The sequence below is a fragment of the Lytechinus variegatus genome, chromosome 4, assembly GCF_018143015.1.
Source record: "Lytechinus variegatus isolate NC3 chromosome 4, Lvar_3.0, whole genome shotgun sequence".
NCBI lineage: Eukaryota > Metazoa > Echinodermata > Echinoidea > Temnopleuroida > Toxopneustidae > Lytechinus > Lytechinus variegatus.
Genome location: NC_054743.1, coordinates 39,123,867 through 39,148,682, shown reverse-complemented (window position 1 = coordinate 39,148,682; position 24,816 = coordinate 39,123,867). Strand labels below are relative to the sequence as shown.

The window sequence follows — 24,816 nt, the reverse complement described above, 5'->3', positions numbered from 1 at the left end:
CAATAATAACAGATCTTGTAAAGCGCTTATCACATTATTTAATAACATCTCCATTCCTCTGATTGATCATAAATATCTCCAAAGACGACATTGACATATAATTGCTTGGTAAAATAGCAAATACAATTTTTTGCATATATTTTCACCAAGACATGCAACGTGCTCTGACAGAATATCTAACCAATGCGTTACAAGAAAAAGTAATTCACACACATCTTGTTGTGCAGATATTCTCAATTTGCAAATATTTGGGAATGGATTCAGAACACCAATTCATGAAAGTTGTCAGAACTAGTTTTAATTGACCAAGAAGTGCTAGTCCCTGACTGTTACTATGGTAACTGATGATGAAAACTATTTAGTGAGACCAGCTTCATGGCCTTACCCGAATTCTCTGTTGCAGTCTGATGTTGGTGATGAGTTGAATCTTGTGCTTGTACTCGGCTATGTCTCTGACTCTGAAAAAAATATTAAGCATTTATCAATTAATTCATAGATAAATCAATGAAGTTAATTTAATACCATCTTACAAATGTTGCCACTTTGACTTTCTTGTTTCATCCATTCCCAGTTTTATCCATTTACTTGCAGTTTACTCATTCAATTTGTTATGAATCAATATTGATCATTGAATTGTAGCAGAGTTCAGGCACCTGTTTCATGATTTCAGATTATGGAAACCATGGAAACCTTGATTTTGAATGGCTGCTTTTCCCCAAGGTAGTTATCATGAATGCAAAGTCATCATAATCAAGCCCTTTGTAAATGGGCAACAATGGGGGCCATCTCTGTAGCCAGAGTACATAACAGTAAGCTCCAATAGACTCGATATCTACTTGATCAGTTTGGTATACTGATAGTAACATATTGAATCCCTCTTATGAATATTCATGAGTATTCTTGATAAACGATTGGTCATTTTGCAATCATGTGACAAAGTATAATTTCAATAGAAAAGCACATCGCTGCAAGGAGCTCTGTATAGTTTTCTTCTAGCTCCGTATATTTTTCGATATACTATCATGGGGAGAACTGCGCATGCTCATGCTCGATATGTTCTCTCAACATTGAACTGCGCATGCTCCCTGACCCAATATCTCCCAAAATAAATAAAATAAAATACAAGCTCTCACTTAAATTACCGGCATTTACCCACAATCTGAAAATAAAAAAACAGTGTGGAATCAGGTCAAGATTATCATGCAGAAAATTTGATTCCATAACGGCCTTTCATACAGGATTATTCCACTTATACCTTACAAGTAACAAGGTGAGTCAAGATCCATTAGTTAGCCTGCGTATTTACAAGTTGATTTTGATTTGAGTGCAACTGTAGCGGCGCAGTGCAGTGGACCTCTCATTAACTGCAGTAGGGTAGATGCCGCGAGCAATCTACCCAGGAATGGCTTGGCATTAGCTCGAAAGGCCTATTGTGGGACTAGGTCCGGCAACGTAAGAATTGGTCTAGATAATGATAATAATAATAGCTGGATTTATAAGGCGCTTTTTGCCTGAGGATACAAAGCGCTGCTATTATTACCCCGACTTTAGCTTGCAGCAGTGTGGATAAATTTCTTGCTGAAGGAAAACACGCCATGGCTAGGATTCGAACCCACGACCCTGTTTCAAAGGCGAGAATCAGAACCACCAGACCATGACGCAAGGACTAGGTCTACAAGTTAAAGAGAGATAAAACAAATATATCAGGATTTTCCTTCGAAAGGATAGAGGGAATTATTAATCCTCGGTCGGACTGGCAATAATAACTATTTTCCTCGGAGAAAATAGTGATTGCCAGCCCAACCTCGGATTCCCACTATACTTTCTGATCATTCTCAAATTCGTAAAGCCCGATATATCATCTGCATATTTTTCAACCATCCAATTTTTCACATTCAACTTTTGATAAGGCTTATGTAAACTGTATATGTACCACAGAAAACTAAAGCATGTCCATAAAAAAGATATTAACTTACCTCATCATTTGTCTGTAGCATCTGTTCTATATAGCCAAGCTGAAGTTCCACTGACCATCTTTGCATCAAACAGCATGCCATCCACATCAAACCCAGGAGAACTACTTGGCTAATAACACCATTCAAATCTATCATGAAAGAAAAATAATTTGATATGCACTAATATTTGTTATCCGTTCTCTTGTTCACTCTAATAAAAAAAAATTCAGAAAATCCGGATAAAATGTCAATACCAACGGGAAGATTCAATTCTATTTGATACAATTCAGTTCTAACATTATACACAATTATTAAAATAACAATAATACATACCGAAATTAAAGAATTCATAACCAAAGTTGAAAATGATTTATGGGGAACTTCACATAAATAAAGTCGCAGGGCCTTGTACAATGTGACAACAAAAGATCACAGAAAACAAAACAAAATCAACATCAAATGTAATTTTATTCATTAGCAATTCACAAGCTGGTATCTTATTGACTAAGAGAAGACATTGCTAATCAAAGAAAGACACAAATACTGTAACAAGAAAACGGCATCCCCTGGAATTAAAATTGAAAAATATTCTTCATAAATGGAAGCACTTGCATATATGTCTGTGAAGCTTGTTACTTGCCAAGCTATTGATTCTCAAATTTCAATAACCTTATATGTAGGAATTATTTGGGGCCTACAACTACAAGCACTTAACATGGAGGCTTCTTATACTGTAAAGTAATTTGTTACAAATATTCCAAATAAATTCTTGTATAGTATTGTGAATTATATTATGAGATGACCTCCTTCTGTACTCTGAAAGGCACTGTACATAATAAGTTAGAAGCATACTTCAAATATGTTGAATTTACCTGATGATTTATTGGAAATCTTCTGAATCACGGTGGTGATGTCATTTTCTCGTGGAGCCTCCTCACCATACAAAAACCTGAAGACTAAAGGGGGAAAAGGTTTAGGTTTGATGTCAAAATCACATTCATACGCTTTATTGAAACATATAACTAACCCATGCTAACAATGTTACTGAGAATAATTATCACCCCCCCCCCCTTAACAAAAATGTTCAATCAGGCTAAGAGTTTAAATTCAATTCAATGAAAAAAAAAAAAAGTACATAACTTTTAAAATTTGAATTGAATTAACAAGAAAACTTAAAAACAAATAATAAATTGAAGTACACCTTTCCGCTTGAATGGTAACAATGAGAAGTAAATTAATGTTCTTTTTATGATTTCTCAAAAATTATGCATTTTATAAAAAAAAACATATTGGAATGGCAAATGAAGACTCCACGTGGGATGGTTTTCAAACATCCTTTTGTGCATGATTTGAAACTTTTATTTTTTGTTTAATTGTTCAAATTTTTACCACTTAAATCAACCCATTGCAGCTAAGATTTCCTCAGCTTACCTCTTCTGAAGACTTGGTGGATTATAGGACGACTTAACCCTACCACACCTTGTGGTCCATGCTTGCCTGATCTCCTTAGATTGTTAATCACATGTTTGCATGTTGCACTGAGAACATCCTGGAGGTGAGTCTCTGTGAGTGGAAGGCCTGATATGAAGCATCATGAAAAGAAAATTCATGACAAGTTATTATTATTACACAAATCAGTTTGTAAGAAAAATGTATGAGGAAGAGGAGACCAAAGATGGAGAAGAGGTCAAGGGATGAGAAAGAAAGAGAGGTAGTGAGAATGGGAAGTGGAAGGAGCTGGAGGATGGGGAGGAAAATGGGAAGGGGAGGAGGAAAACGAAGAAAACGAGAGAAGGAATATCATCATCATCATCATCCGTTAAAGTACAGTCCACCAGGTTGGTGTATCATCATACCAGAGAAAAAGAAGAGGATAATGTAAACTGTATAGGCCTATACATGTAAAGTATGAAATAAAATTCTAATCTGAAGTTCCCATACATAAAGTTAATTTATATTTGATTCAAATTAATGAAACTGTAATCTATTTAGGGTAGGCCTAATGTGGGAAACAAATTAATTGTGATTGTACTGATGATCTTGATAGAAAATCAAGGAAGCCAAACTAATTCTTTTTCACTGGCAATCTTTTTAGAACTGAAATATTATCTTATGAAAGTTTGGTAGTTTGAATTATGTTCTGTCAAGGTTACTTGTGTTTTCACACAATTATTTACAATGAGCATGCATGCAATTACTACATATGATTTTCAATAAAATAAACTCTCCAAGAATTCAAGAAATGAATGCATTAGACTTTAATAAATTTCAGAAAACCATCAATGATTGCTTTAAAAATATTCCAATACAATTAATATGACCTTAGAAATCTCTTACCCAATAGTTTACTCAGTGATTCCTCTTCTCTTTTCTCAATCTACATAAAACATGCACAGAAAAATAAAAATCAAGGATTTCAATTACCGGTAGCATGATTAACCTTATTCTAGAAAGCTCTGCCGCTTTGCTGGATAAATAATTTACTGGCGTTAGGTTGAAAGTCATGATTGAGAATTCTTGTATCCAACTAGAGTCTGTTAACATTCTTTTTTGGGGATCTATATAAAAACAAATTCTGAAATTTTGTCCATCATCACATTCTTGGACCTAGGCCAAGTTAGACAGGAATAACCGTCGCTTCTGGGGATTTATTTAACAATTTTTGACATTTTACTATAATCCCCAATATGTACTGGTGACTCGTGAGTGGAGCCAACGCAGTTCAGCAGAACAACCAAAATACAGAGACTGAATCTTTTGGTCTAGGCCAAGTAAAGAGTTCAACAGTTCAGGGAAACAACCAAGTCAACTGCACATCACCGAGACTGAAGGTTTTGCTTTCAAATAGACCTGTCCTATCTCAGTTTCTAGACGAACCTGCTACCTTAGATTGAGACTCGGGTTGGAGTTAGATTGTAGTACACTAAATGATTAAGGTGTCTGAAGCCACATTGAAAAGTGTCAGCATAAAACAGGCTGATTTAGGGGAAAATATGGCACATTTTTCGAGAAATTCAGGCTGCTAGAAAAATGTGATCTGAATCTATTAACTTGTGTTTGGCATGGATGGAAAGAGAGATTTTTTTCACTTTGTAGCAATTTTTCATTGTGATCTGGTTTCCAAATCTTTATAAAAATCATACCATCAGAAAGAGCATAAAAAATCCTATTGGACTCTTTATGGACAAGTTTTTGGCATCAATAATGAATTTATGACACTTAACAGCTCTCGGAAGCTAAAAATTTGGATTTGTGTGTGTCCCTTTCTTAACTACAGTTTATGGCAGAGAAATGCTGAAAATTGACCCGGGGGGGGGGGGGGGGGAGTCTTCGACTCGGGGCAATATGAGACTAGTTTGGGAAATATATTTGGTATCTCCCTCAAGGCCAGTCAATATTATATAAATACTAATTAATAGTATCGTTTTGTTTCCATCACTTGTTGAGGGTACGGTTTCACACGCCAATACTTGTTAAGGGGAGCATTTTCAGAATATGAAAAATACCGGGTGCTTTTTAAGATCTCATGGTTGCGCATGATATCCACTCGTGAATGGAAGTGGTCCATCCCCCCCAGGGAAATTGACCTTTTTCATTCTTCTTTTTTCAGCCAATTGGATTTTTTTTAAAAATGGTACATTTCTGTCAGTCTGAAGGTAATTTTTCTTCAAATTCACAAAGAAAATGTTATATTTATTTTCTTAAAATAAGAAATATATATTTTTTTTCTCCAGACACCCTATAATTTAGTATTTACCGTAGGCCTATAATGATTGAAAATAAGTCACGATTCACATGATTCAATTTCCAGGCATAAAAAAAATCATTTGAATTTTTATAGTCCAAAATAGCAAATAATTCAGGATTTACCATCTTTCCAGAATTCCTTCTAGATGCAAAACCACCACCACCAATCAGAGTAGCATCGCAGAGCCAGTTCAAAAGGCCAGAATGCAAGGGGTCTTCGCTTGTGTTTCGTCCGCCAGAGTTCAAGGGGGAGTCGTGTGCTGGAAACTGGTCCATTTTCATTCGCGTTCAACTTCCAAGTGCCGATTTCCACGTTGCATTTACAAAAATTGCACAGTTCATGGACATGGACTTTGCAGGTCCCTTGCCCCGATGTATCTGACTACAAATTACGAGATCCTTGCTTGGCAGTGTATGTTTCACTTGTGGAAATCACTTTATTTCTCGTCATTTGATTGAAGAAATTTTTTCAACATCAACTCATTCACTCAAATTCACGCGCCATATATCGAACCAGACGAACATTCGGGGAATCCCCGATCCTGCTTGCAACTTATCACGTGATGTACCGTATCACCTGATAACGCCACGGCGCGTCGTACATTTTGTTTTCATCTTGTGCAAAAAATATAATTATCCAACATCCAGCTTATTTTGACTCGTTGGGGATCAAACACTTCTCTATATTGTCGCTCGATATTTTTGCTTTGTAAGAATTCGGGTGTCATTTCTTATGCTTTGTTGAATGACCAGTCACATCAAGATCGACTGGAGTTCTCCTTTTCTGCCTGACAGTGACACTCATAATTTCATCTAACTCACTGAGCTCAGTCTCTGTGCAGTGAGCTTGACTAATTTGTGTAGTGAAATTACTAGTGCATCCAACCCGAGTGCACCTGAACTAGACTGAAGATTACAACCAGTTACCCAGAAAAATGGCAAACACACTATCCATGAGAGAGAAATACAAAGCCAGACATACGCTGGTTTGTCTTCTTCGTGCGGTAGTTGGCCGCATCACAACTGTGGAACTCAGAAATGAATGTTCAGCGACTGGCTACGTGGATGACGTTGATGGTTTTATGAATGTGACAATGTCCAAGGTTCTGTTTGTGAACATGGATGGAGAGAAAATGCACATGGACTCGTTCTTCGTCCAGGCAAGCCTTGTTCGCTATGTGCAAATTCCAGATGACATCAACATGGTGAAGGCTATGAAGCGGCAGTTGATGTCGATGAATCCCCGAAAACCAGCACCAGGGAGTATGTCAGGAGGTCGCAAGAAACCACCATTAAAGCTTTGACTTGTGACTGATCAATTCAAGCCAAGATGATCATATTCCAAGTGATTCAGCAGGCTTATTAGTTCTACACAGCCCAGGATCGAGAACAGGGTTTACAATGTATTTAAGTGTTGAGGAATAGTTAAACTTATTGGACCTTATCATTTGGGAATGAGAACATGTCTTGAGCTTCCAAGAAAGTGTTGAAGATCTACAACTGCATCAAATCTTCCATACAGATGTGAAAAAGAAAAATGAGTGTAGTTTTTTTTACTGTGGCAGATGTTGTTTTGGCAATCTGATGAAAAATGTTAACCATTTCAAGGTACTTTATTTCCTGAAATTCTGAACCTTGTCTTTTGCCAACCTTTGCCTCTGATAAAGGTTCAATAATGTAAATCATACTCGAGGCCAAACACTCCAATCAAGTGTACAAGTCATTTTGTCAGCTGTTAATCCTTTGTGAGAATTTGAATTTTTATATTGTTTAATATCTACATGTACATGTAGCTAAGAGAGTCACCTAGCACCCTCAGTAATGTTTTTTTTCCTCAGGGCATTTTCCCGGGGGGGGGGGGGGGGGGCACTCAGTATATAATGCATAGTGGGTATGTGCCGCGGAGGGGACCCCCATTTTTACACTCAAATTTCCGTTCCAAGGCATAGAATTTTTGTCATATTGAGAAAAAGAACAAAGAAAGCCGCTCCAAGGCATACCATTTTCTTCTTATCGAGAAAAAAATAAGACAGAAATCCGCTCCAAAGCTTCGCATATTTTTCATTATGCCATTCCGTCGCATTGATCTGCTGCGCTTTTGGTGAAAAGCGGCCCCCGAGCGCTGTCCGACCATCGTCTCTGTGCGAGCGCACCTGGCGGAGGCCGCGCTAGCTGCACAATGCACGCTTGCCCGTTCCATAGGGGTGCATACGCACGTACTCACTTGCTGGCGATCTGTTCCAAGGACCCCTGTTTTCACAAAATTGTAGTTCCGAAGCCCGTTCCGAGGACCCTCCTTTTTACAATAAGCCCGCTCCGGGGCCTCCGTTTTTTGTCTCGCCCGCAGCACACCCCTACCACTTTTTTGGTCGAGTGCCCCCCCCCCCCCACGGGGGGCATTTTGAGCATTTATCACAAGAATTTAGTGATTGGATAATAGAACGCCTCAAAGATTCTTTCCAGTTCATTTCATGTCAGTTTTATATGTATAAAAAATAGGACACGGTGCCATCAAACTCAGTTTTCATTGAGCCCAACGTGCGTATTTGTTTGCAGGTTGTCTTCAGTAAATTTAATATGGTAATCAGTATGGTCAACAGCAAAAAAAAAATCATTTCATAAAATTCTATTTATATCAGAGTGGAACCCAATTTTGTCACTCTTTTGAAGTTCAACAATATTAAGCTTGTTATTATGGTTTTAATAGCTTTTAAAGAGAAAAGCCAGTAGATGCAGTAAGACTTTCATGAGAAAGTCTGTAAAACCAGGCTGAAATGTCAGTATATCATCGAGGATCTAGATCTGGTACAGTTACATAAACTGAACTTTGTGAAATCTTGAAATCTACGCTGAAAAATGTTCACACTGAAGATCACCAATACAGATAGGCACACATGGGAAAGTGTATTATTATTGCTTGAGTAAAGACCCGATGGAAGTGACCGAATCCGTGCTTATTTCTCAGCAATTACACAATTTCTTCCAGAATCCTTTGGCACATAATTTTTATTCATACAAACAGACACTTGGGTGGTCATTATATTAGATTCTGTAAAACGTCATTTTGAGATCGTTACCAGAACTGGAATTTATCTTTCATGTCAATATCGGAAAGCATATTGTGCATATAACAAGTTAACAGAAGTGTTTTTTCTCTCATTTTCATTCTCCACTCACTTTGTAATCAATATTATTGCATTCAGATGGAAGGGAATCCAACCCAAATGGGCATTTATATTAATTCAATAGAAAAACTACCAGAGGAGCAGGTAGACTGTGACAGCACATGTTTTGTTTTCATTTTTTAACAAACTGAATTTCGAAGTTGTGAAAAGTTATTAAGGTAAGGAGGCTACGCAGAAATAACAAATTCCTGATTATTAAATGTGGGAGATGTCCCTACCACTTGTCACTATCTATTCCAGAAAATATTGCCATTATGAGATTGACAGAATCATAAACGAGATAAGTGATCTCATGTTTCAAAAACAGTCAACAGTTTCCTCTCAAACTTCCATTCCCACTTCCACATTCTGTTATTCACAATTGTTCTCCTTTCACACAAATCAGTTTAAATATGTTGGATTCCCTTTTAAAGTCGCGTTCTCCTTTTGTAGGATCAGTTTAGCAAGTCAAATGCCTGGCCAGGCTTGGCTGCCACACATTCATGGGACTTATCTTTTATGATGCTAGGTTTTCCATTCAGATTTCTCAACAATGTGTGGACAAATCAATTTCATTTTTATTATTAATCTCATCTGTTTTATGATTCAGACAAGAAACAATAAATGTTTACTTTTATAAAGTTATTTCTGGGTGTTTTTTTTTAATCACTGTGGGACATAATGAATAATGATGATGAACAGATACACTTAGTTCGAAGAGATAAGAAAATAATAGGGAGAGAGAGAGATGGGGAAGACAGAGAGGGAGAAAGAGGAGAGATTAAGAGAGTAGACAGTCTGCTTGAATGAAAGCATACAGGTTTGGTAGATAATACGTTCATTAATAATTTCTTCACATATCGGATTTCTTTTATAGTGGGTATACTTTTCTTGCTTTATACATTCCAAAGCCAGCTTTTCATTTCTCATTTCAAACTCTTCTATTGTCGTGTGTGTCATTATACTCTCTCAATCTCATGCACTCTCTGTTCTGAATGTATTTCTTTCTGTGCACTGTCATGTCCCAGTAACACCAACTAATGACTCATCAATACTGCATGTAAGCAGAGTTTGAATTTGCATCATTGGTTTGCTGATGTGACTGAGGCAAAGAACAGTGTTCAGAGATGTCAGACGGTCAGACAAATATCAAAATACCAACAAACACACATCTATCAAGTCTTGAAAAGTGATTGATTGTTGCACAGACAATATTTGATAATGGTGATGATAAATGATATTATGGTGATAATGGTGATAACATGATGGTAACGATAATGTATATTATCATAACGTATTATTTACCCAGGGTAGCCACTTCAGTTAGGAAACTGCTCTACCACCGGGCATAATGATATGATGATGATGATAATGGTGATAATGATAATAGTGATGAATGATGATGGTGATGATATGATAATGGTGATGAACGATGATGATCATCATGGTATAAAGCATGCCACTCTTTCCTGTCCCCCAAGTCCATCAAACCATTGTCTTTTAATAATAAAAAATATTTTGCCATAGCATTACTTGACATATTTTTTTAATAAGTACAATAAACTTAGTGTATATTTTATTGTTCACAGAACATATATCAACATACAGTAAATAAATGTAATGTACTATCAAGTACTTGCAAATTCAATTGCAATGCAATCCAGTTCTAAACTTTTTTTCAGAAATCAGAACTAGTTAAACATTGCATTTTATTCATATAATTTCAAATTTTATCCAATTTAAAGATACTCCCTTTCAAGTTTACACATTCCTCGGATCTTTTTACATCATAAAGCAAAATTTGAAAATAAACCTGATTTATCAAGTCTCGTATCTCCTTTTTTTTGGAATAGGTAACCAAAATTTTATCTACAAATAGTGGTCCTCAAACTGTTGACTTATTCACCATAGTAATTCACATTTTTTTAGTCATATCCAGAACCCCCATATTCCCATTCTCACCAGTTTTATAAAAGTATACCAAAAATTACTTTCTACTTCTAAACGTCAAATCAGTTTGAATACATAAAACAATCTGTTATTCATCAAATGCTCTGGAATGCATAAAATATCACAAATAAAAATTACATGAGCATAGAAGGAATACAGTGAAATTTGATAACACAAAATATGAATATAGTGAGATACAGATACAATTACATGCTCTGGAATTAAGACTATGAAACTTGGCTACATTGCAGCCATGGCTTATACACTCGAGTCTTGCATTAGTTCTTGTATTCTTTTCATCGACAATATCCCATGGTATTTTGCAACGAAAAAAACCCACACAAAATCCTAGTAAATAAAAAGAAAACAACTAACGCAAGACAGAACTGCTTAGGTTAAGGACTGCTATGCAGACAAGCTTTGTAGTCTTCCGCAGACAAAAGCTTCAGCCCAGATTAAAGGCTACACGTAGGGCTCTGTGGGACTCCATTGCACAAAAAATTGTGTCTGAACTCATCTTAAAGATCACACTCAGATCCCAAATGGGTGCTTCTGATTAGTTGAAAATCAAACTGCGATTGATCTTTGGACTTGCGTGTGATTCCAACTCTTTCAGCAATGGACCCCACGACATGTATGCTATTAGTATAATTCACACATAAGAAGTGGTTAGTCAGTTCAACTTAAAATCTATTAGAAATAAATCAATCTATATAAAGATACATTGCATCAAGGCAAAATTGTTTGTGTACAATTGATTTCATTTGAAGGTTTCCTTTCAGTAAGATCAGAAATAATTTTCTATGTATAATTCTAAAACCTGGAGGAAGATACAGAAAGGATGAAATAAGATGAGAGTTTCTTCAGATATCTACAACCTTTTTCAACAAAATTAAAGATAACCTCTCATATCTATCTCAAACTTAGCAATATTATATTACATGATATTGCAGAAATTTAATTCTTATTCTGGTATAACCATAACCAGCACATATATGAACATACATACAGGTCTGCTATCTCGCTGAATTTGATATTTCTTTACTTGTAATATCTATATTAAATTATGTACTTTTTCAATTTATTCATTTTCAGTAGATGAATAAGAATTTACATCAGTTTATGTATTATATTGGTTCGAATGAATTTGGAAAAGAGTTCAAACAAAGAATACAGTTAAATAGAGAAAAGTTCATTTAACATAAAGAAAGCCTGCCATTAGGTTGTTGCTGGATGAGAGAGTTGTCTGGAAGATAACCAAGTAAAAGAGGCCAGACTGCAAAGCAGCTAGGTCCAGGGGCAGATCCAGTGGCCTGAAGTCGCCTTGCCCCCTCCCCCCCCTCATACTTTTATAATTCAGGTTTTCATCTTTGAAATATAGTGTCATTTGACCGCTCCATCTTTGCTTGGCAAATTGTTCCACCGCTGTCCCTGGTCTGCTTGAGAGGAACCACGGTCGAGAGATGGGAAGACTAGATTTTAATTGAAAGAATACCAAGTACCAGCCAAAGCATTCCTGATGAATCTGAGAATCAAATCACTGGATAAATCTGAAAAAAAAAACAGAAAGGACAGAAAAGAAAATCATTATACTCTCAATCACTCAATTATGAAATGACACTTGTACAGTCAGTGCTTCCAAATTCTTGTAGCCAACATTTTGAATTGAATCTGAAGTTGATATTTAAAGGGGCAGTCATATAGGTGGCTTTACTGTTTAATTTTGAAAAAAAAATATTGTTCAAACTGGAGAGTTGCAATAACTACTTTGTATGGAGGTAGCCGCCAAGTCAAGATATTAAATTCTAATTGTAAGTTCTACAGCTTTTCACCCTAGACATGCATTTGAATAGTTTGTAATAAGCTCAGTTGTTTAACTTGCTTCACTCCCAAATTTATATTCTTTAATTGAAATCATGATTGGATTGTTTCTTTCTTGTTTTCTGCTCATTTCAGAGGAGGTACCCAACACGTAACAACATCTCTTCCTTCAATTGTTCATTCATATGAGCGAAATGTATAAGCAGAAAATCAACGGCCTTAAATACATGTAGTCATCTTATCTGCTTGCTAATAAACCATGTACCTCAAACTTCAGTCTTAATTTCAAAATATTCAGTCAAGTGATTCCTGCCCAGATCCTGGATATCTTAGCAGCAAAAATAAACCACCACAGAGCATCAAAGGAAGGTGATCCCATACATTAGAGTGAGCTAGCCACATATTTTTGTTTTTTGCTCTCTGAAACATGCAACATTTTGTAGATTTTTATCAACCTGTTCATGATCTGCCGTAAAGGCATCAAATCAACTCACCTATATTGCAATGGAAGGGACATCTGTCGTTGAAAGATCAAAGGTCAGATTTTGAACCCCAGTGACCTCATGCACTCCTTATGCGCTTCAATTAGATCGCCGCACTGTGCTTCTCCTTTCTCCATTATGCTTTGGAAAAAAACAAACAGAGAAATACATGAGAGAGATGTCGAAAAATTGACATTTTGATAAACACTATGAAAGTAAACAAAACAATTTATTAACCCTCTTCCTCCTCTTTGTCAAACAGACAACTACATTAGCCTACATGAAACAAGATTTTTTTACTCTATTGAGTTTGGATGTTTCAACAACATAATTTTTTTTTGGCTGCCAGATTCACAGAATGCATGCATGGAATTCCATGACAGCATGTCTGGCATTGTCAACAAGATATCTTTCATTAGAAAGTGTTGTTGTTTTAATGGTTAAAAAAAATATGTCCCACACAATTAATTACATGTAGCCACAACATGTACATCTGTATGATGGGGCTTTTTTTAGGATAGTGGAATCAAATCCTGGTTTGAAATATCCACAATCACAGTCCTTCACGTTTATAATTTTGTGGAGTTCAATAAATCGCTCTCCTTATTTTTTTTGAGGAGCTCAATTGAGCTCCTCGGAATTGCTCTCCGTGAGGAGCTCAAATCAATTCATTACGATACATGTATGATGAATTGTAGATTTTTCTTAACATTGTATATGCAATAGCTGTGTTAGCTATTAATTAATCTGTGGTGAAACTAGGCCTGGGTCACCTCAATACATATCAAGATGTCATACATGCTCCTGGTAATAAAAAAAAAAAATTGAAAAAAAATTGGAAAAAAAAGATAAAATTTCACATTTTACATCTTTAAATCCATGAAATGGCCTTTTTTACCATAATTTCTTGAAATTACTTTGATTTAGTTGAAAACTATCAGAAAATTGAAGAATATTCACCTCTTTCCCGACTCTGATTTGAACTTACCTCGGTAAATATTGTAGTACCACATGTAAGACTTCCATGGTGTTGCCATGAAAATCTACATATGGGACTACATTAGACTGCAATATTTACCGAATTTAAATTAAAATCTGAGTGGGGAAAGAGATGAATATCCTTCATTTTTCTGAGAGTTTTAAACTAAATCAAAGTAATTTCAAGGAATTACGGGAAAAAGAAGGCCATTTCATGGATTTAAAGATGTGAAATTTTAGCAATTTTTTTTCATTGTTTTTTTTTTTTAGGAGCGCGATTTTTTGCTCTCATTTTTTTTAAGGAGCATGGTAGGAGCGCCGGCGCAATCGCGCCCCTCAAAAATGAAGGTCTGCAATCAGGCCTGCGATTAAGTCTATAATTTCAAGGTGAAACAACTTCCACAATCATCACAGAACTCAGTTACCAGGGGGGGGTTGACGAGTGGATACCATGCGCGACCAAAATAAAACAGATAAAAAGGATGTCTTTTTCAAGATAGGGCATGTTACGTATGTAACGTAATAAGGGTGTCAAAAACACTGAAATAATGAAAAAAGGGTATCTATTTCGCTAGGAAAGCTACTTGTTTAGAGTCAGATTTGCGAGGGAAAAGACTAAAATACTAAAGATGTACTTTTTGCCCCAAAACTAGTCCAACACTACGTGTTTAGATTCCCGATTTGCATGAGGGGTGGGAGGTGGAGCCGTACTAAGCCCAGTGATGTACCAACATCCAAGACATTAGAATATCGCTGTACTTGTTTAGGGGTTCAATTCAGGGAATACTTACCAAGGATATCAGTATGTTTCCAATCCCTGTTAAGGGTAGGGTTTCACATGCCAATACTTGTTAAGGGGTGCATTTTCAGAATATGGAAAATACGTGTTTAGGGTGCTTTTTGAGACCCCATGGTCGTGCATGGTATCCACTCGTCAATGGAAGTCCCCCCCCCTGGGCTCAGTTATAGCCCCACACCCCACCTCTTCACTGACACTGTTTATCTTACAAATTACTTTCTATGGAGTAGTCTACAGTTGCGGATCGAGTAGATGCATACTATGGGATTACATGGTGATGTTTGCTTCTGCATCACATTGTACATTACGATAGTGCTCAATAAGGCATACATTTTCTGAGAGAAAACTGCCCACTGGCCGTCAAATCCAAAGATGCAATCAAGAAATATGGCGCGGATCCCGCAATTTGAAGGGTGAAATTAGGATTTTCAGCCCCGATTTCTGGTGAATAACAGTCAGTGCCTGAGTATATACATGGAATGGCGTTAATGCAGTGTAACGATCCCACACCAAGGATCGTGACGTAAACAATCAGCCCTGCGCATGACTATTGTTTACTCATTATTCATAGCTGTCGCGAGAACTCATTTCAGCCGTGAGTATTATGTCTTTCGGTTATTATTAGAAATTACTTGAGATTTCATATTCTAAAATGATTAATGTATTAGCTAGTTTTGTAAATGAGGCCTGAGTTTTTAATGAAGAAATGTTAGGAGATAAGTTGATTTGCAGTTTTTATGATCGAATTGGTGTAGATATAGATTGAATAATTCATCGCTGGCTGTGTTTATGAACGTACATAATTCGCATAAGAGCACAGCCGGCGTATTTGCATAAGTGCGGATGAGCGTTTGGAATGCACAGTACGTCCGATCGCAGCGCTGGTCGATTTTGATAGATTTTTGACTATTTCATATCTTTTTGATTATTGATATGAATTGTTCTGTATATATTTCAGTGCAAAAAGATATATCCTTTTGGAAATGTATCGACTTATTGAATGTTTTGTAGTAATAAACGAGAAATTGTGAATAAACTGGCTTCGATAAAGCACAGTTCGAGTTCTCTGTACATTATACGCTGCGCGTAGACGTGTGTGTGCTATCCAAACCCGCTCGGCGCACCGTTTTCACCTACGTCCGCAATTTGTCCATATAAATAAGATACGTTAATCGCCGGGGTTGGCACAAATAACGGAAATCTGACTGCGGAAGGCTTGCCACGGGGAAGACTTGGAAAACTTGGAAAGGTAAACAGACGCAGGAAACAAGCCTATAGCCAAGGCATATAGACGCTGGAAACCTCGATATGAATTGAATTAAGTCCCTATATTGACCCGTATGTTTGAATATGAGAATTCCCCAATAGAGGTCCAGATTAATAAAAGTATAGATCTTGCTATGATATAAATTTTCTTAATAATTATTTTGGGCGAGCGACCTGAAGTAAATAGTCTAGGAATCAATCTCTTCGTATATATCGACGCCGGAACAGACGTGGAAACGAATGTCGAGACTGGGAAGCTGGAAATAGAAGTTTTCTCTTAAGCTAGACGCCGGTTATACATTTGGAAAATTCTTATACTTGGATGCCCAAAATAAAAGTTTAATAATTAGCCCTTATTTCTCTGATAACAAAACATCTTAGAGCTTATCTAAATATTAGACATTGTTTACCTGTAACAGTGGCGAGTAAAGTACATGTATATATATATTTATGCAATTTGAATAATAAAGTGCACCATTTTTCTTTTTGCCATTGAAACTAAAATCTGAGTCACAAACCCCTGTGTCTTAATTTCTTTGCTGTGTACCCCCATAGTCATATATTTTGACGAAACGACCCTTAATTGCAAATAAACTATAGCGAGCCGCTCTAGCATTTTCTTCCACTCTTTTATTATAATTATCTTGGAAACTGCATGCTCGGAAAATATTGAGATAGACAAAAAAAATGGAAATAGAGAAAAGCTCAGGTGATCCACCACAGACTGAACACCATCCTGACGTAGAGGTCGGAATGGAAGAAATAAGCGAGAGCGGCGGCCGCTACAAAATTGGTGTCAGAAGTGGGATAAACATGGCGGGGGTACCGCACAGAGAGAGGGAAATAGATGAGCTAAGTTGTTCCTCTGAAGAAATAATGTCTAATGCAATAAGCTCAAAGATAGATAATAGAACAGAGAAGACACAGAGTCGCATTATGAAGCAATTATCAAACTTAATGGCCCAAATGACGAATCTGAGTAAGAAGACAAAAAGAAGAAGGAGAAGACGTGCAGGTCCAGACTCTACCACAGAGGAAATGTCAGACTCCTTGGACGATAGTGAAGTGGAATTCGTTTTTAAACCAACTAGACGACCGGAAAACGTCCAAGAACTAGATACTAAACACGAGGAAGGAAAATCAGATGTCGGGAAAATGCCGGAACTGGAAGAAGCTTACAAACCACAGGCAAATAATAAATCTAGCTTCAACGAGACGAAAGCTCAGGAAACTAACACCCGTCCACTAATCATGCCGGACAAGTATGACGGAAGTACGGATTGGGAAGATTACAGCTCTCATTTCGAATCTTGTTGTGGAATTAACAACTGGAATGATGAAGAATCAGCTAAGTATCTTGCCGCAAGCTTAAGAGGACCAGCCCTGAGACTTTTAGGAGAACAGAGGGGGAAAAAGTGGAACTTTGAAGAAATAAAGGATGTATTATCATTCAGGTTCTCTTCTGCAAAGCAAGCAGAAAGCTATTTGATGGAACTCAGGAATCGTAGGAGACGTCAGGGAGAATCACTCCAAGAATTAGGTCGTCACATTAGAGAACTAACTGCTAAAGCATACCCAAACTTCGACAGTCAGGGAATTGATAGGTTGGCTAGAATTCATTTTACGGATGCTATTCGCAGTAGTGAGATTCGCATGGGGATATTTCATGCTAAGGCAACTAGCCTAGATGAAATGATTCGAGCAGCAATTACAAGTGAAACATTTCTACAGACGGAAGCTGAGCGAAACGGGTGGAAGAAGCCTGCCTATAATAGAGGGATCGTCTCTGATATTGATCTGGAAAAGATAATCAAAGATGAAGTTGCCAAAGCCATAGGACAAGCTATGGAAAACCGACCCGAGAATGAGAGAACAGTGGAAGATATCAGGAAGATTAGAACCAAACAGATACCAAACCAACCAACGCGTGATGAGAAGATACTGAGATGCTTCTATTGTGATCAACCTGGCCACTTTGCGAGGGAATGTCGCAAGAAACAACGGGATGTACAAAGACAAAACTTAAACCAAGTTGACACGCCTTGGCCAAAACAAACCGGAGCTAATCGTCATTACCAGTCAAACGACCAGTGGTCGTCCCAACGGGTCATGGGTCGGCCAGAAGCCCAGAATTAGACAAGACCCAAAGAAATCAGAAGACAAGTTTCGTACCAAGTATAAATCATAACATTGATGGTCTCTATGTTCCAATACATATTCAGGATAAAGAATACAAGTTTTTAATTGATACTGGTGCGTCAGACTCTTACATTTCAAGACGAGTCTATGAACAATTAGATGAAAGGCAAAGGCCTCCACTGCAAAATCGAGATGTAGTTGCATTTTTAGCAGATGGTTCGCCATTAGCCATATTTGGAGCAATAACTCATGAGATGACGATAGGCCCTAACAAAGGACTAATAACTGTACTGGTAGCAGATGTTAGTAGCGATGGAATACTCGGTTTGGATAACCTCACTAAGATGGGAGCCAGTATTGATCTTAATAATTTCCAACTAACTACAAAATGGGGAAAAGTCGATTGCAGTAATGAAACTGGCAAGAAGTTATTCTGTCGTATAGTTGCGTCAGAAACCACTACTATCCCAGCGGGTAACGAAGCTGTGATCCTTGGAACAACTAAAGAAAGAATCAAACCAAACACATTGGGCTTAATAGAGGCTGGAAACGCCCAACACCAACTTATGAAGAAAGGTATCATTACTGCAAGGGCATTAATCACAACGGGCGAGGATTTGGTGCCTGTTAGAGTATTTAACCCTTCTTCATCAAACAAGGTCATAATGAAGAATACACCTATCGCTACCATGACAGAAATAGATAGGAATGAGATCCAAGAAGTTCCCAAGTACACCACTGTTAGTGATGGAATGGTACAAGACCACTTAAGAGACCTACTAAACAGAAGTAAAGAAGGAGTGCCAATTGAGTATCATCACGAAATAGAAAAGTTATTGACAGAATTTCAAGATATCTTTTCCAAGGGAGATGACGACATTGGAAGAACAAATCTGGTTCAACACAAGATTGATACTGGAACTCAGAGACCTATCAGACAACGCCCACGCAAACACCCATTTGGACAAAGAGAAGAAATCAAGAAGCAAGTAGATGATCTACTTGCAAAGGAACTTATCGAACCAACTGACAGTCCTTGGGCTTCAAACATTGTGCTCGTCAAGAAAAAGGATGGATCCCAGCGATTCTGCGTAGATTATCGACAGCTGAATGCTGCCACAATCAAAGACGCATATCCCTTACCTAGGATAGACGAAACTTTGGACGCTCTGTCAGGAGCAAAGTGGTTCTCAACCCTGGACTTGGCAAGTGGGTATTGGCAAGTAGCCTTAGATAAAGATGCAAAGGCAAAGTCCGCTTTCCTGGCTGACGGGGGACTCTACTCATGGAATGTGATGCCTTTTGGTCTTTGTAATGCCCCAGCAACATTCGAGAGGTTAATGGACAAAGTTCTAACGGGACTCCACTGGCAGACGTTACTTGTATATTTGGATGACTTGATCATATTTGGAAAGTCCGTAGAAGAAGAACTATGCCGACTACGAGAAGTATTTCACCGACTACGACAAGCCAACTTGAAGTTAAAACCGAAGAAATGCCATCTGTTCAAACGGAAAGTCGACTACCTAGGACATGTAGTCTCAGATGAAGGTGTTTCAACGCAAGATGAGAAGATTGATGCTGTGCGATCATGGCCTACACCTCGGAATGTGAAAGAAGTTCGAAGTTTCTTAGGACTTGCATCTTATTATAGACGATTTGTTGAGGGTTTTGCAACCATTGCTAAACCGCTTCATCAATTGACAGAGAAGGGTCGTGCCGGACAGTTCATATGGAGTTCTGTCTGCCAGGCCGCTTTTGATGAACTCAAGCAAAGACTGATCTCAGCACCAATCTTAGCATATCCAAGTACCGAAGGAGAGTTCATACTGGATACTGACGCAAGCAAGGAGGGAATAGGCGGGGTGCTGTCACAAGTACAAGACGGGAAGGAGAGAGTGATCGCTTATGGGAGCAAAGTTCTTAGCAAGGCGGAACGCAATTATTGTGTCACCCGTAGAGAACTTTTGGCGGTTGTTACATACTTGAAGCATTTCAAGCAATATCTGTATGGTAGACATGTCAAAGTAAGGACAGATCACGGAGCATTAAGATGGCTAACCAACTTTAAGCAACCAGAGGGACAGTTAGCCAGATGGCTAGAGGTTATAGCCGCTTATGACACTGAAATAATTCATAGAGCTGGAAGAAGTCATGGCAATGCTGATGCGCTTTCAAGGCGTCCATGCAGACAGTGTGGAAGAGAGAATGATTGCGGGATTGAGCATTCAGACACTAACTGCAGACGCACTTGTGTTATTCAGATGACAGACGTAACAGGTAATAACAGAGCTGAGATGAGGAAGGCTCAGCTTGAAGATACAGGTATTAAGCCGGTGGTAGAAGCATTGGAACAAGTCAGGAAACCTACCAAGGAAGAGATGTCTTCTTTGCCTTTCAGAGCGAAGGTATTACTTGGGCACTGGGGACAGCTTGAGATGGTAGATGGGGTACTTTATCGGAACTGGGAGTCGGAAGATGGAAAAACTTCTAGACGGAGACTTGTGTTGCCAAAGCAAAGAGTACAAGAAGTACTGGAAGAGATTCACGGTGGCAGGCTAGGTGGACATTTAGGGTCCATGAAAACTTTGAGGAGTGCCCAGATTCGCTATTACTGGGTGGGCATGAAGGCAGATGTGAGGTCTTTCATTCGACAATGTTTGATGTGTGGGAAAAGGAAGTCCCATGGAAGAAAGAAAAGAGCGCCGCTACAACAGAGACGATCTGGTGGTCCATTGGAGAGGATTGCACTTGATATAATGGGACCCTTACCAACTACCGAAAATGAGAACAAGTACATATTAGTTGTGGCAGACTATTACACAAAGTTTGTGGAAGCATACGCCATCCGCAATGAACAAGCACATACTGTGGCAAATAAGCTAGTTGAGGAATTCATCTGTCGTTATGGGGTGCCAAAGGAAATACATTCAGATCAAGGTCGCAATTTTGAGTCTAAGTTATTCAAGGAAGTCTGCCAAATTCTTGGTATAAAGAAGACGAGAACCACCGCTTATAACCCGAAGTCTGATGGGATGGTGGAAAGATTCAATAGGACCTTGCTAGGGATGCTCGGAACGATGATAGATCCTGACAAGCATCAGAAAGATTGGGACAGATATGTTCCCTTTGCGACAGCCGCTTATAGAAGTGCGGTACACGAAACCACTCAAGAGACGCCAAATATGATGATGTTTGGGCGAGAGGTTACTCACCCAATGGACTTGTATGTTGATCAACACAAGGAAAATGAACTTGAAACTGACTACGCAGCCAATCTTCGAGACAGAATGGAGGAAATGTATTCTTCTGTGATGAAGGACGGGGACGCCAACTTGAGAAGACAGAAAAGGAACTATGATGCAACTATGTTTGGTGAAACCTTCAACGTTGGGCAATATGTTTGGCTACGGAACGATGTAAGGAAGAAGGGAGTGAGCCCTAAACTCGCAAACAAATGGGAAGGTCCATTTCGTGTGATGAGGAAGATGTCGGAGGTCACGTTTCGCATCCAGAAGAATCCTAGATGTCGTGCAAAGGTGGTCCACTTCGACAGGCTAAAGGGGTATGAAGGAACCGAAATATGTAACTGGAACCAGGTCACCGACCAGACCAATGATGAGGAAATCACAGACCAGAGTACAGAACGAGACGAGGGAAATGGCGAAGAACCAACTGGAAGTGAGGAAGGATCTGGTCGCTATCCAAGACGAAGTCGCCGCCCACCTAACTATTTTTATTGATTGTATGATATATATGTATTTTCGCATTTTATCTTATCATATATTTCTCTTCTATCTTTCATCTATTCCTACTGTCCTTTCTCATTCTCCTACTTCCACTACTTTCCCAATCTCTTCATCTTTACTCTATTCTTCCTTTTCTGTATGAAAAATGAATTTGCAAATATGTTCACTTTTGTAACGCCACTGAGTAGAGTAATTAATAAACTTATATTAGGAATTGGATACCAATGATTTCTTCCAAGTTCTAAAATTAATGCAGAAAAATTCACCACTGGAATGAGTGGAGTGAAATTGGTTTTATTTGGCAGAGTCAGACGCTGCTTCTTGAACTATAAGTATATGTGCTGAAAATTTAAAGTAATGTTTGATTGATCGGATGATGATGGTGATTGTATGGTGATGCCTATTTTAGTACAAAAGATTGAGAGAAGAGGTGAGCTATCAGAGTATTAAGAGTTAAGAAGCAATTGCTGACAATCTTCCAAATACCAACTTTTCTTTTGTTTGAATCTTTGTGACTATTCCTGTTAATGAATAAATTTGGCTGATGTAATGCCTAATATTTCACTTGGAAAAAGGACTTGGTTATCCATGTAGGTTTTGAAAATGCGAGGACGCATTTCGTAGAGGAGGGCTGTGTAACGATCCCACACCAAGGATCGTGACGTAAACAAGCAGCCCTGCGCATGACTATTGTTTACTCATTATTCATAGCTGTCGCGAGAACTCATTCAGCCGTGAGTATTATGTCTTTCGGTTATTATTAGAAATTACTTGAGATTTCATATTCTAAAATGATTAATGTATTAGCTAGTTTGTAAATGAGGCCTGAGTTTTTAATGAAGAAATGTTAGGAGATAAGTTGATTTGCAGTTTTTATGATCGAATTGGTGTAGATATAGATTGAATAATTCATCGCTGGCTGTGTTTATGAACGTACATAATTCGCATAAGAGCACAGCCGGCGTATTTGCATAAGTGCGGATGAGCGTTTGGAATGCACAGTACGTCCGATCGCAGCGCTGGTCGATTTTGATAGATTTTTGACTATTTCATATCTTTTTGATTATTGATATGAATTGTTCTGTATATATTTCAGTGCAAAAAGATATATCCTTTTGGAAATGTATCGACTTATTGAATGTTTTGTAGTAATAAACGAGAAATTGTGAATAAACTGGCTTCGATAAAGCACAGTTCGAGTTCTCTGTACATTATACGCTGCGCGTAGACGTGTGTGTGCTATCCAAACCCGCTCGGCGCACCGTTTTCACCTACGTCCGCAATTTGTCCATATAAATAAGATACGTTAATCGCCGGGGCTGGCACAAATAACGGAAATCTGACTGCGGAAGGCTTGCCACGGGGAAGACTTGGAAAACTTGGAAAGGTAAACAGACGCAGGAAACAAGCCTATAGCCAAGGCATATAGACGCTGGAAACCTCGATATGAATTGAATTAAGTCCCTATATTGACCCGTATGTTTGAATATGAGAATTCCCCAATAGAGGTCCAGATTAATAAAAGTATAGATCTTGCTATGATATAAATTTTCTTAATAATTATTTTGGGCGAGCGACCTGAAGTAAATAGTCTAGGAATCAATCTCTTCGTATATATCGACGCCGGAACAGACGTGGAAACGAATGTCGAGACTGGGAAGCTGGAAATAGAAGTTTTCTCTTAAGCTAGACGCCGGTTATACATTTGGAAAATTCTTATACTTGGATGCCCAAAATAAAAGTTTAATAATTAGCCCTTATTTCTCTGATAACAAAACATCTTAGAGCTTATCTAAATATTAGACATTGTTTACCTGTAACAGTGGCGAGTAAAGTACATGTATATATATATTTATGCAATTTGAATAATAAAGTGCACCATTTTTCTTTTTGCCATTGAAACTAAAATCTGAGTCACAAACCCCTGTGTCTTAATTTCTTTGCTGTGTACCCCCATAGTCATATATTTTGACGAAACGACCCTTAATTGCAAATAAACTATAGCGAGCCGCTCTAGCATTTTCTTCCACTCTTTTATTATAATTATCTTGGAAACTGCATGCTCGGAAAATATTGAGATAGACAAAAAAAATGGAAATAGAGAAAAGCTCAGGTGATCCACCACAGACTGAACACCATCCTGACGTAGAGGTCGGAATGGAAGAAATAAGCGAGAGCGGCGGCCGCTACAGCAGTTTCATACCTGCATGTGTTGCAGTGATGATTGACTGTGAGCTATGCTAGCAGTTGTGCTGGCATAGGCATAGCTTAGCTTGTGAAATAACTTGACATGGTGACATTAGCTGTCACTGTCGGGCTGCGATACATTCAATATTTCATAAAATAATTTTCAAGTGACATTTTATCAAATAAGAAATTTCTCTGAGTACAAATCCTGTTTGAATTTGATAAACTTCATCTTAATCAATTTGATTGAAAAAGATGTAAAAGAATGTTCAGTTGATTTTAATATACATGTATGAGATGCACAATAAATATTAAATGAACAATAAATTAAATAATCATTTAACAATTAATAACAAAATACAAATGAAGAAAAACTTAATGTCAATTAAATAAACAATGTTATACATTAAATGAATTAGTAAACAATTAGGACAAACTGTGATGCTAAACCATGACAGTGTTGAATCATGAAAAATAGACTGGCTCTCAAAAACTGAAAATGGCTCTGGTAGTGGTAAAATGAAAAATGGCTCTCATTTTTTTTTCAAAATGGCTCCCTAAAATAGTAAAAACACTGCT

The 24,816-nt window shown here is 37.8% G+C and overlaps 1 protein-coding gene and 1 long non-coding RNA gene across 2 annotated transcripts; one reads left to right on the top strand and one right to left on the bottom strand.

Annotated features, from left to right (window-relative positions):
- Positions 1–383: 383 nt before the first annotated feature.
- Positions 384–2,913, bottom strand: LOC121412688. Its single transcript, XR_005969651.1, has 3 exons — positions 2,828–2,913; positions 1,977–2,104; positions 384–458 (listed from the first exon to the last, which is right to left on the bottom strand). It is a non-coding gene; the product is annotated as an uncharacterized LOC121412688 (long non-coding RNA).
- A 3,579-nt stretch (positions 2,914–6,492) lies between these two features.
- Positions 6,493–7,510, top strand: LOC121412686 (U7 snRNA-associated Sm-like protein LSm10). Its single transcript, XM_041605464.1, has one exon. The coding sequence runs from the start codon at positions 6,638–6,640 to the stop codon at positions 7,004–7,006; it is 369 nt and encodes a 122-aa protein (XP_041461398.1). The 5' UTR covers positions 6,493–6,637; the 3' UTR covers positions 7,007–7,510.
- Positions 7,511–24,816: the final 17,306 nt, after the last annotated feature.